The 17,006-nt window shown below is 44.6% G+C and overlaps 1 protein-coding gene across 1 annotated transcript in view; it reads left to right on the top strand.

Annotated features, from left to right (window-relative positions):
* Positions 1-17,006, top strand: part of LOC148442740 (kinectin-like) — a gene marked incomplete at its 3' end in the record, with an annotated part of 175,896 nt that overhangs the window by 67,982 nt on the left and 90,908 nt on the right. The window contains exons 4-7 of the mRNA XM_088463544.1: positions 7,523-7,672; positions 8,104-8,289; positions 11,397-11,527; positions 15,511-15,624. Coding sequence (XP_088319670.1) covers positions 7,523-7,672; positions 8,104-8,289; positions 11,397-11,527; positions 15,511-15,624 — 581 coding nt within the window. The remainder of the gene's footprint in view (positions 1-7,522; positions 7,673-8,103; positions 8,290-11,396; positions 11,528-15,510; positions 15,625-17,006) is intronic.

Here is a 17,006-nt window from a genome sequence, read left to right as displayed (position 1 = left end):
CAGCAATCCGACAATGCCTGTCAGACTTTGCAGTCTTGCTTTTTAGCATGCACTGTGGACCTCATTCAGAGCCGCTCGCAAAAAGCGAGCGCTCACTCTGAATGAGGGCGGCTACTTTTCTTTTGAGAGGCTGCCTCCAGGCCGCTCGCTAAGCTGTGGGTTACCACCGACCGCTTTAGCGAGTGACTAGGTGATGGTTGCGATGGTAGAGACCATCGGGGCTTGCGACAAGACCCTTGCGGTAGGGTCTCGTCTACCGCAAGCCCCAGGTAGCTTCCTGCTCTAATAGAGCAGGAAGCTCCCTACTGACATCACTGGTGATGTCAGTAGAGCCGCCTTCAGGAACGCCTCCGTTTGTCCGGCCACCCCCCCACTCCGCCTACAAACGGGGCGAGCTGTCGATCAACATCGACAGCCGCCCCTTTTGTAGCGAGCCCCGGAGCGAGTGCATTTGTCACTTGCTCCGGGGCTTGCGCACGCGCAGTGCGAGCGCAGGCCCTCTACATCGACCCACTTGCGAGCAGGTCTGAATGAGGTCCCGTGTACCAGGTTGATTTTGCCTATTGAAAGACTGCTACTTTATAACATCGGGCACTCTCGCACAGGACTCATCGATGTCTCAAAGCCACATACTATTACATTTACCCCCAGTTAGTTTCAACGACTTGTTCAGAAATGGCTGAATGCATAGGCTCCAGAGATACGTAGTCATTTTGTATTGCAATAAGCCATAATATTTAATCATGAAAGCATTGTTAAACATTTTAAATATTGACTCTTGTTCCCCCTACCCCAATCATGGTAACATCTGAGAATATTGGGAAGAGCAATCTTAAGTGCTGACCCGTTTTCTGTACAACAGACAGGAGAGTTCATGTACTATAGCATGTAATCTTCCTCTTAACTCCAAAGACTATGATCATGAGTATATTATGAAAGTTTACTGGAAGGAACTGCAGACTATGAAGAACGGGAAAATCAGGCAATCTACCATTCTTTCTTCAACCTCATTAAATATAGTACTACATGTGTGATGTTGTCTTTTGGGGTCGCTAGAGAATGGGTTTTGCTGTTCTTATGTCTTTCTATTGTCTGCATGACTTTTTGGTACATTAAAAGGAAGACTTTTTTTATTTGTAAATTGTTAGTGTTCCAGGAAACATTAACAATGATAGTAAGCAGCGGATATTGCTGTTGAGGGTGATTTTAGTGTTTTTGTTTTGTTTTTTAAAGCATTTCCTTAAACATTGATGTTTTCAGAAATCATTCACTCTGCTGTATTTGCAGCTATGTTAAGTGGTCCTGTATTTAGCTTACAGGTTGAATATGTTTAACTAATGCTCCCAGCAACATCTATTTTCTCCCATTTAAATGTTGTCACAGATTGCAATTTGTGCATCTCTCTGTCATGGACAATGTGTGTTACACTGTAGGTGTATTTGTACTTGCATCTGTGGGACTATATTTGTTTTACTGTAGTACTGTATGTTTAACTGGTGGTGGGCAATTTTAAGTGTATTTTGCTTGAGAGTGTATATTTGCATTGTATTGTTGATGCAGTATTGTGTTTTGAGTCAGACTTTGTTTGCACCTAGGTGACACTGGGTAGGATTATGGGACTGTTATGCTGCCCATCCACTAGGCAATTAAACCTAGCGATGGAGCGATAACGACCGTCGTTATCGCTCCATCGCTTGGCAGTTGCCCGCAAATCGGGCAGTAAAATGTTAAAAACGACCAGCGATGCGCACACCTGCTGGTCGTTTTTAACATCAATCATCGCCCGAACCTGACGACCGCCGTCTGAACGTTCAGTGTATGCACTTCACCCTGCGGGAGTCAACGGCGTCGTAATCGTGCCGTCGTCCCCGTATCATGTAGTGGATGGGGCAGCATTAGTGTGCAGCTGGATGATTATCAGTAGTATTATGGGACCCGCTCGCTAGGCTGCGTTCGTACGCAGCCAGTCGATTTTTGCAATATGCGTATGCATCGCAGTGCGTGAACTAGTCCATGCGATCGGGAAGCGTTCGCTCGCTGCTCATAGACAGCTTGCTAGCTAGAGTGACAGGACAAGACGTTTGTGGGTGGTGACAGGGGATGGTCCATGAAAACGGGGGGAGTGGCGGTGCGTATGCAGGCGTGCCTGAGCATCTCAACGCTGTTTCAGAGACGTGCATAATTAAAACGCAGCGTCATAGTAAACGTCACATGGTTGAAAATCACACTGAATCACTCGTAGCGCTTGCGGTAGGGTATGGTCAGCCACAAGTGCTGCGATCGCTTCAGATGGTACTTGATGTTACCGGTGGTTGCATACACTTCCTGGACATGACGTGGGAAAGTGGGCGTCTGCTTACACAGGTCGATCGCACGCTAAGACGTAGTGGGCGTGCTATTGCCTTGCCGTGCGATTGCGGATTTGCCTACTTTCGCTGCGTGCGAACGTACCTAGCGAGCAGCTTTGAATTGAGCCCTGTGTGTTTACACCATACCTCAGCAATCACAAAAAGATTCCCACCCCCCCTTCCCTGGCTTAACAATTGCCCAAACCAGCAAATGGCGATACTATACAGATATTTTTCATCCAGAGATCGGATCAGTAAATCATGACTGTGCCCATAACTGTACATAATCTCAAAGTGTTGTCATTTTACTAGACGCATGTAAAAAAAGTTGTTCTGTCGGCAAACCAGTCTGCAAAACGACTTATCGTTACTGTATCCTGGCAATCTACAGCCCAAATTGGTCTGCGAAATCCAACATGTTGGACAACCTGATTCATCAATTCCGATCATATTTTGGTCAGTCGCCAGTTGGTGACGATTTTTGTTACCCAGTATTATCCACCTGCAAAAAATTTGTAAGATTATGCGACTCGGCTTGCCCCTAGATGATGATGATTATTGTGTTTGCAGATGGATGATACTGGGTAAAATATGGAACTGTGGGGCCTGATTCAGAGATGTGCGCTAACCCGATGCATAACGCCCATCTCCGATGTTTCCGGGTCTACGCATGTGCAGAACGGGTCCTGCAATTACGCTCCCAGACTACAGCATGGTTGACATGCTGCAGCGTTTGAGGGGGGGGGGGGGGGGTTGGAGCGGGGGGAGCAGGGGCATGGCCGGTCACCGTTCCCACAGCCTGACCCTGACCAATGGAGCAACCATCGGTTGTGATAGTGATCCCAGGCTGCCACTTTGGTCGCAGCATTGAGCTTGCCTGTCTGGCACCACCTTCAGCATTTGCATCTGAGATGGACGGAATTGCACAGCCGCTTGTGTGCTGCTCTTCAATTCCGTCCATCTCTGAATCAGCTCCTGTGTGTTTTGCAGATGGATAATACTGAGTAAGATTATAGGTTGTAAGTTTGCACCTATATGCCTCTTGGTAAGATTACATGACTGTGTGTTTGAACCTATATGCCTCTGGGTAAGATTACATGACTGTGTGTTTGAAACTATATGCCTCTGGGTAAGATTACATGACTGTGTGTTTGCACCTATATGCCTCTGGGTAAGATTACATGACTGTGTGTTTGAACCTATATACCTCTGGGTAAGATTACATGACACTGAGTTTGCATCTGGATGACCATGGTAGGATTATCAAAGTATTTTTACCCATCTCCAGCCAGGGCATGTCAGCCTTGCACTGGATGGTGATGGATCATGTTTTTGCTAGTGTGCGATGTACCCCCCCATGCTCTACTTTCCCATAATGAATACAAGTGTCCTTTCAGGTATATATACATCTAATCAAGTGAACTTTGAGACTGTCTGGGGCTGCGTGTCTGTAATGTTGGTACGATTGTTGTGGACTCTCTTCATTTCGGCAGACAATCTGCAAATAATCAAATTGGCTAATCAATAAATCTACAAATCATGCAGCTCAGTGTGTTACTTGTGTCCTGAAGAACATGGATGATTGGCGTCTGTCACTAAGGAACGCCTCCCTGGTTTCCCACTTTAATTTGTCTGATTTTACTAAGGCCGCAGTTACTTTTGTTAATGACCAGATACACCTGTCTGTTTACCTAAATCTATTACTTAGCACTAAGCTGATGAAAGGAAACATGTCTCATGCAGGATAAGATGCAGCATCATAAGTAATTATCGGGTTACTAGCAGACAGCACAAGTGCATGAACCGTAATACAGCATTTTCATGCTAACCTCCTAGGTGTCTGACTACACTTCACTGATATAACTGTAATATAAATGCTATCATTTTACCACTGAGGACTTATACATTAGCTAGGGACACTCTTTGTATAGAATTGTTCCTGCAAATTGCTTCGTAGTAATCTTTTATATTAATGTTACATGAGATGTTAAGGGGTCTATGTACTAAGCCTTCAAGAGAGAGAAAGTGGATGGAGATTAAGTACCCACCAATCAGCTCCTAAGTGTCATTTTTCAAACACAGCCTGTAAAGTGACAATTAGGAGCCGATTGGTTGCCACTTTATCTCTCTAAAGGTGCGTATCCACTAGCAGATAGTGGAACGACAGTCCGATTACAACATTGTAATTGTTCATCGCTCATTTTAATAGGCAAGTGGATACGCGGCTTAAGGTCGGCTACACACTTGCACAATATTGGCCCGATTTGGCCACCGTAAGGCAGTGATTTTCAACTTTTTAAACTGTAAAATTGCCAAGGCACACCATCAGTCCCCCACTGGGAAAGGACACAAACACATTGGCCCCCACAAAAAAAATCAGACATTGCAGTGATCGCGCTGAGCAAAAAAATTTGTGGGTCCCAGGGACCCCTCACTTTGAGTATTTGGGGTACTGCTCCATTGTTTCTGGGTCCATTCACACATTTTGGGAGGGGGGGGGGGTGAGGACAGGCAGCAGTTGGGACAGTGCTGGGGGTAGGTAGCAGTTGGGGTAGAGGGGGCAAGCAATTGTTGTGAACAGCTTGGGGTAAATGAAGGGAGAAGTTTGTGTAGAGCTAGAGCTAGAGTGGGACAGGCAAAGCTGGGGGTAGGGAAGGGTAAGTGCAGACAGCAGTTGCGACAGTGCTGAGGGGGGCAAGGAGGGGAATAGAGGTAGGCAATACTGAAGGTAGGGAGGGGGCAAGGGTAGATAGCAGCTGGGGTAGTACTGGGGGTAGGGAGGGGACAAGGGTAGATAGCAGTTGGGGGCAGTGGTTTCCTACTTCCTCCTGCTAGGAGCCCTCGGCACGCAGTGTCCATCTCCGGGCCGGATAGCAGGCTAAGGATATAAACAATAGCATTTAAATGAACAGTAAACCCGTAGGATGAAGCGGGTGAGAACAACTAATGTGGCACAGTGGGAGTGATGCCTACACAAGTAATAGCAACACAACAGCAGAGTAGTATAGTAAATTATAAATGGGCCAGTGATTCCAGACAGAGAGCAGGCCAAGCTAGTAATGATGAAAAAAAAACAGCCTCACTGGAGGATCTGGGTAAAACAAAGTCCACATGTAGAATGCAATGGGGGACAAAGAAAGAGAGGGGGTAGAACAAGTGACAAAGAAAGGGAACTAAAGAGTAGAGCGATAAGCAAGAAGGAGGATGTCCACACCGTGGTGGCTGTAGAAAAGGGTAGTAGCAGTCAGACTTACCTTACCAGCATCCCAGCAAAAGGCACAAGGAGAGAGCAGGAGCGCACCTCCATGGAGAGTATCAAGAACCCAGTGGTCATGGAGACAGGTCCAGCGCAGGGGCATGGGAAGCCATCACGGGAGGGGACCACCTCAGCAGGCCACGGGCACTCCAGCGATTGGGACAGCAAGAACCAGGTAATGATTATGCCACCAGCAACAAGAGATGGATACACCACCTGGCGTTAGAGCCATGGAGCCTCCCGGTCCCAGCAGGGCAAACTAATACAGCCCCATCAGTCAGGCGATCCTCGATAGCCAGAGCGCTGTCCAGTGCATGAAACTACTAGTGTCAATCAGAGCAGGGGCAGTCCGGGAAGGATGGAGACTCTAGCAGGTACAGTACCTGGTGAATGTGGGCAGCCGCCTGGCAGCCACCCTTTACTGGTTCAGTCTCCAGGCCTTGTGGGGGGCCCGCTACTGATCAGGTGGACCGGAGTCTCTGGAGAGCACGCTGGCAGGTATGGAGGGAGCTGGTGTCAGGCGGCATTTGGATCAGATGCTGCCAGCAGCGATTGGTTGAGGAGATGCTGCCAGCAGCTTCTGGTTAAGGAGACGCCGTCGATTGGTTGAGAAGACGGCGGCGATTGGCTGCTGCGGCGCTGCCCAATCAATATTAAAAACCGGGTCTTCAACTTTCTGTAGCACGTAAAAACGCACTATAGCGCATATTTTGCGATCACTGTATTAGCCCCCACAGATAAAAAAATCAGACATTGGCCCCCACAGAAAACAAAAAATAAAACTCAATTATTGCCTCAGCCCCACACAAAAGACTTACCTGACCTGTCCTGATGGTAGCAGAGATAGGAGCTCCCAGTTGTCCCTGTCCCTCAGTCACAAGTGTGACACCAGCACCCAGCAGTCAGTGGTGTGTAGCCTCGGTCACACACACACACACACACACACACACACACTGCAGAGCTAGAGCAGTGGAGTGCGGGCAGGACGGGTTGCGGCGTGTGTGAACTATGAGGTCACACCGCTTCGTCTCATAGGTCACGGCCTGGGCAGCATTTTGGCTACCTGTAAGAGACTAGTGCTGACCGGGCTCAAAGTTAAACTGGCAGTGTGGTGGGCATCTCCGGCGGCACTTCGGTGGCACACTTGTGGACCGCTTGTGGCACAGCACACTGGTTGAAAAACTCTGCTCTAAGGCTTGATACATCTCACCCTAAGTTTATTAACTAGCAGTTTTATTTGTGTTCCGAAGATCTTTAGAGGTCTCTCCATTGAACTCCATGCATTAGCTAAAAGCAGTGGTAAATGCAAGTAAATATGTGAGTGGATATGCAGATATTGGAAACTCTGCTATCGGACTCCATTTACATGCTTTGGGGTATATTTACTAAAGTGCGGGTTTTTAGAAGTGGAGAATGTTGCCCATAGCAACCAATCAGATTTTAGCTATTATCTTCTAGAACAGTGTTGGCTAACCTTGACACTCCAGCTGTTATGGAACTACATGCACTGCTACAGTTTTGCTATTAGGGCATGCTAAAACTGTGGCAGGGCATGCTGGGATATATAGTTCCACAACAGCTGGAGTGTCAAGGTTAGCCAACACTGCTCGATAAATGTTAAGTAGAATCTGATTGGTCGCTATGGGCAACATCTCTGGTTCTAAAAACCCACACTTTAGTAAATAGACCCCTTTGTGTTCTAGTTTGAAGTTCTAGAAACTGCAATTTTGATTATTATTATAGAGCAATACCTGAATGGCTTTACTCTTTCCCATGTAAAAGGCATGGGCAGAACAGAATAGTGTGGGATACAGTAGCCAATGCAGTCATTTACAGGTCATCTTGTCATTTTAAAGAGTGGTGAAATAAATGATTATTTAATAAACAGATTACATACAATTTATTTTATGTTGAACAGATGACTCCCCTATTAATCCAGAGCCAAAGAATGAGCAGGTAGTGCCTTCCAAGAAGGCAGAGTCTGTCATTCCACTTGCAGAGGTGAAGCCCCAGGAACCCGTGTCCGGAAAGAAGACTGCTCCGAAGAAGAAGCAAAAAATCGAGAACCGTACGTAACAATGGAGGCAATTAGAAATACATTTAATGTATTAAAAGTTGTCTTAAAACCTCAATGTCTTCCGTGTTGCTCTAGCTTGTTCTTGCATGCTTAGAAATTAACCAACTCTGGGAATAATTATTTACTAGGTTTTATTTTGTGCCGCAAGAAATCAGTAACAATTTCAGCCTTTCGATGTATCTTTCCTTTGGTAGGAAACCAGGGATTACTGCTCCTGGACTGCTGGCAGCATTGTCACTGTTGTGCAACTCTTCTAACTGAAATTTACAGATGGAGGAGTTCCCCATTTTAATGGCCATAATAGAATTTGCTTCTTCTGTAATGTCCGTAGTGTTTACTTGGCTGACAAGTCAGTTTGGTCACCTGGTCTATTTGGGGAAACAAGATCTTCAAGTCGATTTATAGCCAAATGCTGTCTTCAGTTTCAGCGCTGGTGGACGAGCCGCTAATTCATCCCACAGTGTACATCCCTCTGATGGATAACTCTGACCCTGGGGTGCTGGAAAAGAAGGACATTATGAATGTTGAGAAAGCAGAGACAACAGAGATTGTTCAGAAGACTGGAGGCAAGAAGGGAAAGATCGTTACGGATAAAGGTGAGCACAAAGGTAACTACGAGTTTCATGTTTATCTCATTTTAAATGTCGTCTTTGCGTCTTATCTAATTATACGGTTTAACAGGATATCTTAAGCATGTATTTCTTTACTGTGTTGGACAGTGTATGTGATGCTGTTGGTCTTGATTTAAGGAGGGTATGTAGATTGCACATCTGATTACAGACCTATTTTGCATACGGGAACTGTGACTTTCATAAATGTCTTGTAACCGGATGGGCTGCTTATTTGACCCTGACTGGGGGAGGTGGTTTACAGATTTGTCTTGCGATCAGTTCCCTCCCATAACTGACCACTCCAATGGTGCTACTTTGCCCCCAGTTGTAAGAGAACAGTTGCTAGCACCTAGAACCTCCCAGGCTCCTGAAACCATTTACTTCCCTGTGGTGTGTGTAGATTCTGCAGCACCTCTATACTGATGACTAGCTGGAACCTCCTGAGTGCAAGGTTGTAGGCTGAGCACTATGCTTGGTTCAACCCACCGCAGCAATGGGATGAGTTGGCGAGGTAGCTCGTATCTGTATCTTCCTGGATTTTGGCAGGTATGGGCATCTTGCAGTAACAAAGCAAGACCTTAAACCGTAGTATTGCTTAATAGTAGCTCTTAACAGAGCTGTTACCACTAAATGTACTGATGGATACAGACGGTATGCGCTCCTTATACAGAGCCAAAAGATGTTTCTCTCCATGCCATAAAAGAAGTAATAAACTGTACTGAACCAACCAATCAGGACTAGATGTCATTGCTCCAGTAGACAAGCACTTTCAGGTTAGTTAGGAAGACAGACCTATTCTCTTGCAAACAGGAGAGCTTCCAACACAGGAATATTACATACTATCATTTGTCTCCAGATTTGACTGAGGTTTTTTTTTCTCCCCCTCTTTTTCTCTTACTCGATTCGTCACAATCCTGTTTGTTTTTTGCGCCCATATTTTGTATTCCCTGCTTTCCTTCTCTTCTATATTTTCTCTATATAACCCTCTTCTCTTCCCCTTCTCTGTCTTGCAGCCCCCCTCACTTCCTGGTCTGCCTACTCATAATTTGTCTCTCTGTCCTGCCCCTCTGTCACTTTTTTCCCCCCTTTCTTTCGTTTTCACTTTGTCTCAGGGCAGGATTTAATTTTTTTTTTTTTCTTCCATTTTAATTAAGTCCTGAGTCAGGCATGGGCTGTTCACTTTAGGTGGGGAATGCATGTATGTGCTGTCATGCTGACTTCTTTTTTTTTTTTAATCCGCATTCAGTTTTATATAGATTAAAGCATGGCTTCCTGGGCTAATGGAATAATGAGGTGTCCAGAATTGGGATTTAAATATAATTTACAGTATTCCTTCATCTATCTGCACGTGTTTTATTTAGCCTTGGGATAATGCAAGCATTCCCTTTGGAGTCGGAATTATTGTACAGTCCTTTTATAATAAGAATGTGGTGGTCAAGTTAACACAATCCCCCTACCGGAGTCCAGACCTAAGGCATGATTCAATATGGATCACAATGCGATATCAGCTGCAAAATCCCACGCAACGCAGCTGCGAAAATGTGCTAATGCTTGCCACAGCTCAGCCACCATAGAAACGCCCACTGCGGCTTTCTCACACCTGTCCAACCTCGCACTCCTGCATAAACATCGGTACCGTCACGCACATTTACAGCAACACTGACCAGCCGCAGAAACTGCAAGTCTCGTCGCATGCTATGAGTACTCAAGCTGCTTTTGCAATCGCAGTGGCTAATTTCTGCATGCCCATGCAACGGCGTTCGAACATACAGGCGCATCTGCGTTTCTGCAATCACCGTCACCAACCCCAAACGCTCACAGCCTGTCACTCACTCTACAATGGATTCCTCTGATCGCAGTGCAATTGTAGAGTACGCGCAGTATGGCTTATACACATGCGCAATGACTTAACAATTGCTCGATCTGCATACGTAATTGCATTTGTGATCGCTAATTCACGGGTCCATAAATCACAGGCCAAGTTTTACACACTGGTGTTTTTTTTTTTTCGGGGCATCTAAAATTTCTTTTGTTGAAAATAATTAATTTTATTTCCATTAGATAGAAAAAAAAGACAGACATGGTTTTAAATGTTTTCCCTAATATTTACTTTTACATATTCAAGGCAATACCAAAAATTATTTAGAAATTTTTGGCCTAGTTCTTCCATTTACAGATTTCCTAAATCTAACGCATGTACCTTTTACATCAAGGCCCCAATTTGCTGATTCTGACCCAAAAATTATTCAAACCAGTGAGTCTGGTTTTTTAATCTGATTTATTTTGCCGATCAACATAATTTGCCGATTGGTGAATCGGATTGGCATCAGGGATTCTGCCGAGTGATGTATGGCCTGCATAAGTCTGCCATGTTTAACTGTTAAGGTGCATTCACACTAGACGATATGCTCCCTGAGCGATATCGTGTAGTGTGTCCCCGGCAGGCTGTGCTCAATGTCGTTCATGACATTGAGCACAGCCGCTGAACGATATCATTAACGATATCGTTCAGCGCCGGGCTCTCTCCCCCATTCCCTGACATGCAGCAACCTGACGAGGTCGTCAGGTTGGCCTGCATGTCAGCCCGATGAACGATGATGACGAACGACCCGCGGGAACGCGCGTCGTCGTCATCGTTCATCTTTTTGGTGTTAAAAATGGACGATAAAGTGGACGACTTAACGATATAGTTATCGTTCAGTCGTCCACTTTATTGTCCAGTGTGTACGCACCTTTAGAGCCAACAGAAGCTGGATCTATCAGTAGCTGCACTTGCCATTAGATGCATTGTGCAGCACAGGAGATGGGATGGTACGATGGATGACTGTCGTGTGTGCACACTGCACAATCCATATGATATATCATTCTGATCCACGCCGGATCGATATATTGTACAATATATCGTATAGTGTCTACCCAGCTTATGCGTTTTGTGTCCGACAGCAACCAGTCGTATGTCACCTCTTGTTCATCGTGTCATTGATTATTGTGTTTCCTGCACAAAGCTTTCAAATATTGCTAGTTTGATGTAGCTGAACTACAAAATACTGTATCGTATATATATACCTGGTAGAACTTTTTTTTTTCTTTTTTTTTTCTTTTAGAAAATGCGGAAGTGAAATTTAAGGATTTCTTGGTGTCCATGAAGAATATGATTTTCTCAGAAGACGAGGCGATGTCTGTGGTGGAGATGCTGAAAAAGAAATCCAGTTCTGTACAAGAGATGGTACATAAGGTACGATGATCGTTATTGATAATACAGCCAGTTAAAACACAGTGGTATGTGAGATTTATTGGAGTAAACTATAAAATAGAAAGGTATAAAAGCATATTTGTAACTTGCACACACTGCTGGTAAAATGAGGCGATTATTAAGGAGGATGATCAGTCACTAGAGGGTGTCACTTGTTTCTGGTCAATTGGATTATGCTGAGAAATATTCCTTCAACCCACATAAATGCAAAAACTTTGGAAATAAATGTAAAAAAAACCCAGCACTGTTTAGAGATGGACCTTAGATCATATATCTAAGGCTGCATCCACTGCAGCGCCTAGAAGCTGTGTAGCGCTGTCGAAAGGCAAAGCAGCCCGGACTGGCAGACTGTCCCAGAGGGAAAAACACCTCCCCCTGAAGGCTGCATTTTCTATGTGTGACTGGCAGGTAGCACTTCCAATGGGAAGCCACTGCCAGTCACACAGTGTAGGACTGCAACTGGCTCACTGAGGTGCTGGATTTTACTGGGGGCCCTGCAGCAAAACTGTGGCAGTGTATGCTGGGATGTTTAGTTCCACAGCAGCTGGAGGGCTGCATGTTGAATATCCCTGTTCTGTTGTCTTTATACATTCACACACTGGAAAAAAAATTCTCTCTCCGTTATATATGGGCCAGATGTACTAAGCTCAGAAAAGTGATTAACTGGAGAGTGATAAACCACCAGCCAATCAGCTCCCAACTGTCATTTTTCAAACACAGCCTGTAACGTGACAGTTGGGAGCTGAGTGGCTGGTCATTTATCACTCTGCACTTCATCACTTTTCAGAGCTTAGTACATCTCTCCCAAGGTGCGTATCCACTAGGCGATTAAACAGGCCGTTTGAACGTTAACGACATCGTTATCGTTCAATCGCTTGCTAATCGTCCGCAAACCGGCCATGTAAATGTCAAAAATGACCAGCGATGCGTGAGCCCGCTAGTCATTTTTGACATCTATCATCGCCCGTGCAAGTCAGGTTCAGCATGTACAGGGATGTTGGATGTGCCTACACCGAATGACTGAACGGTCAGTGTAGGCACATCACAGACTGTGAAACGACAGCACGATTACAGTGTCGTCATCGTGCTGTCGTTTCACAGTCGGGAAGTGGATACTTTAGACTTTGTTCCTTGTTGGCCAGCTCTGAATTACACTTTCTGCTTTGTGTAATTCGCTACCACTTCCCATATAACTTCATATATTTTCATTTATTGCCATTTTGAGTGCGACAGTAGGAATCTGTCGGGTAGATATTAGCTACTTATTAACTTTTTACACCAGTGAAGATTACACTGTAATTAAACTAACGCCCTATTCACTACTAATCAGATCGGCTATATGTAAAGACGGTCATTGGGATTCACTGAGCAGTAACAATGGTTTATGCGGTTACCAAAGCAGGGATGGCAGCTTAATCCACACAGGAGTAGCAGCTTGTTGCTACCATATTGTAATACAAACAAATGAGATATATATATATATATATATATATTACATAAGTCTCATCTAAATATAAATATTAGCTTTATGTGTGCCAGGTCTTGTTGGACTCTGCTTGCGCCGAGCATTCGAATGGATGTGACAAACCAGTTCAGGTGACTGCAGTGACTAATTTGATATGCGAATATTGTAAGCAATGAGAATATTCACCAACAGAGATATCTTGGTGTAAATGCAAGTGGTCGTCCTACGTTAATGTTTTACTCTTTCTGTATATATGTATTTATCTTTTATTGTGCCGTGTTGGTCTCTGTAGAAGCTTGGTTCTGCTGTCAGTTAGCTGTCGCCAGTGACAACTTCATGGCGTTTCCTGATTTAATAACACTTGAAGTGCTCAGTGTGGGTGGGTTTCCCTTTATATTGGATGAACTCCAGCTTGTGCCAGTTTCTGTAGGAAGTATCACAATAGACTCGGCAGAATATATTGTTGGCCTATTGTTGCAGCATTGTTGGCAAGTGTAGTGGAAAGGAAATAAAAATCCAAATGAGTTTCTTCATGACTGGAGCATTACAGACTGTACTTGTGTCCATTTTCGTAGTACACAAATCTAGGAGTGTTTCAGTTCCTGCATAGATGGTCTCTTGTAAAGTGTGCATGAATTGTAATCTGCTGATGCCGTTAATGCTAATTAGCTTATGGCGACTAATGACAGTATGATTCAGAAATATACACCGCTTTTGTTTTTTCAAATGTTTTCTTAGCGCTTTACGCATAAATAAAAGCAATTTTAGACACATTTTGGCCAAATTAATAACTATTCACAAGTTAATGTAAGACTTATTGAGGATGAACTGAACAATCAAAATGATAAAAGTAGGGACTGAGACTTCATAGTTTGACGTAACACTTTTCCCCTTACCACCATGTGCCTTTCCAGCCGCACTGCAGATGGCGCTTTTATGTGAGCAACTCCAGTGACTAGAATAAAGGTGTGCTGGGGCCTTGTTTATGTGCAATACAGGCAATGAGGAACAGTGATCAGGCTATAGACTTGTATGACAACTTACCATATTTTACATTTCTCTTTCTTCTATGCTGGGGGACAATGGACCATGGGGTTGTAGATGGGACTGCAGGAGCTGGCACTTAACTAAACGTGTAGCTTTAACCCTAAGCTCCTCCCCTCTGCAACCCCATCACGCCAGTGTAGATTAAGGTGCCTGTGGAGTTAGGCACGTTTTAGAAGGGCTGCTCTGCTAAGGATTTCATGTTTTTGCCTTTGGCGACACCCACTTTGGGCGTACAGTTCTCTGGTCAGGCAGCCTGAGCATTCCCTTCCCTGGGGGAGGCTGTTGAACGTCCCATTGTCCAGTGTCCTCCAGCATAGAAGAAAGGGAAAAGTGAATTTTTGGGTACTTATTGTTGAACCCTTTTCTCTGATTCATTCTCGGGGACACTGCGTTCCCTCCATGTCGTGTTTGGTTTTTTGACCGGTTGGTCCCTGCGGTTCTGTTCTTTTGTTATAAATGTTTTTCACTGGGTTTATGGTTCACCTTACCAGGCACTTTTGAAGTTGTACTGGTGTGATGGGGTTGCAGAGGGGAGGAGCTTAGGTTTAAAGCTAAAAGGATTAGTTAGTGAAGTGCCAGCTCCTGCAACCCAATGGTCCAGGGTCCCCCAGCATGAATCTGAGAAAAGGATTCAATGGTAAGTAACCAAAAATCCACTTTTCACAAGTAGCCTTTACTCTCCTCAGTTGTGACTTGACTTACTAGTTGTAGCTAATAAATTGTCCGCAAAGATGTCTGAACGGGAAGTAGTCTGTTTTTTTTTTTTTTCAACACTCCGTATATCAACAAACTGTATGTGTACGGGACAATGCCAACAGGTTGTGATAAAGTATTTTAATCATGTTGGTAGCAGCAGTGCAAGTAAGCTGGTATGGTGTACCATTGATATTGGCTGTACCCACCCCTCCTACCTTACCGTCAACACCACACAGACTCGGCGGCAAGACAGACCCTGGGCATTTCCCCGAGTGACAAGAAACTGGTGTGTAGTGCTTTCAGAGCCTACACTACGCAACGCCTAGCGTCGTGCCCCCTGAGTGACGAGAAATGGTGGTGTGTAGTGCTTTCAAGTGCCTACAACACACAGCCCTCGTGGACTAGACAGACCCCAGCCATTGCCCCTGAATGACGAGAAACTGCGGGGTGTAGTGCCTACAAGAAAATGAACCTACTTGCACCACTGGTCGGCGGTATAACTTTGAAAAGTATCAGTTTTAATCATGTTTAAAGTCGTATTTTCAACACTGTTACATGCTTCTAAACATTACAGCAGTGTTCGTATAATGACAACGGCATTGTCCCATGCACATATAGTTGATTATCAAACAGTTTGTGTTCCTTCTGAAAATGGGTGTTATTTAGCCTGAGTGTGTGATACTTTCATTTGCATTTTATAACAAAGGTCTGTATGAAGCACTTAAATATATTCTCTATTGGAAATTCTTCTTTTTAGGCTTACAAAGGAGATTCTGCTGCATTAATCCAGTTAGAAGAAAAGGAGAAGTTGCTTTCTGCTGCCAGAGATGAATCTGCTCTTGTGAAGGATCAGTGCAGGCAGCTGTCACAGGTAACCCATCCCTGCTCATGGCCAACGTGCTGGCGAGAGTCTTATGAATTGTTATACATGACATATACAGTGAAGGAATGCACATAGGCCTGAGTGACGCCATCAGTGGCACTTCCTCCAGGCACCTTCCAGTCTTTTAGGCCCAATGGTCCTGTATGATCCCTTGCCATTAGGAGAGTAATCTCTGCATAATGCAATGAGTGGGGGTTAGTTCCTCCCGCAGCACACAGTTTGTGATGTGATGGGTATTTCTCCAGGGTTTGGTATAAAAGATAGACCGGAATTAGATAGACAATGTCTAGATGGACTACAGATGTTAGACAGGCAATAGATCGACAGGGACAAAAGGTTGACACGGTTAAGGTTGACATGTATGAAAGTCGACAGAGTCTAAAGGTCAACGCAAAAATGGTCAGTATGTGTTTTTTTTTTTTTGTTCTCTAACCCTAATCTTCACCCTAACCCTCACTCCTGGTGTCTACCCGCCCCCTTCTAGAGCCTCACACTACCCGCCCCCTTCTAGTGCTTAACCCAACAAAAAAAAAAAGTGTCGACCATTTTAGTGTCTGCCATTGTGATGTCATTTTGACCCTGTTGACCTTCATCCATGTCGACTTATTGTCTGTCTAACATCTGTTGTCTATCTAGACCAGTGGTCTCCAACCTGTAGCTACTGGCAGCTCGCGGTCTTAATTTTGGTGGCTATACTAGCTGCAGTGCTGCCGAGTAAACTAGGAGGAAGTGACCTCCTCACCTGACGTGCTTCCCTTTGGTTCCACCCATGGTGTCTACACTACAGCGGAGCGAGTGACTCCCGCCCAGCCCTGCCGGAAAATCACACAGCAGCCCTGCTTATACAGTATCTTTTGCTCCTCAACTGCACGTACCTCCTTGGAGTCGGAAATTAACAGTGAAATGTGCCTGTGCTAAAAATTTTATTTACAAACTACAACGATATCACTGTAATAATTAAATGCATTGTTGTTGTTTACTGTGAAATATTCTTTTTAATTTTCATTAAATAACCTTCAATTGTTCGGTTATTAGCCAGATTTTTTTTTCTACAATTTTAGTAGCTCTTCAGGAGGTTTAATTTTACTAAAGTAGCTCATACCTCAAGTAAGGTTGGCGACCACTGATCTAGATATTGTCAACGTTTTACTGTCTATATTTTGATAGGAACCCATTTCTCCGCTATACCTGGTTGTGATTATTTGTATTTCTCTCGTGGTTATGGACTGTTTGCTGGCTGGCACATTGTTATAGATTCCCAGCTCTCTTACTTCTTGGTTTTATTAAAGCCCTGCTGTCTTTTCTATCTGTGATTGTTCCCAGTTACATAGCACTGTAGAGTAAAGCTGTATGGCGCATACCATGTTCTG

This window comes from Taudactylus pleione, unplaced genomic scaffold, assembly GCF_031769625.1.
Source record: "Taudactylus pleione unplaced genomic scaffold, aTauple2 ptg001400l, whole genome shotgun sequence".
NCBI classification, from domain to species: domain Eukaryota; kingdom Metazoa; phylum Chordata; class Amphibia; order Anura; family Myobatrachidae; genus Taudactylus; species Taudactylus pleione.
The sequence above is the reverse complement of the archived record's forward strand: the minus strand, read 5'-3'. Positions and strand labels throughout refer to the sequence as shown.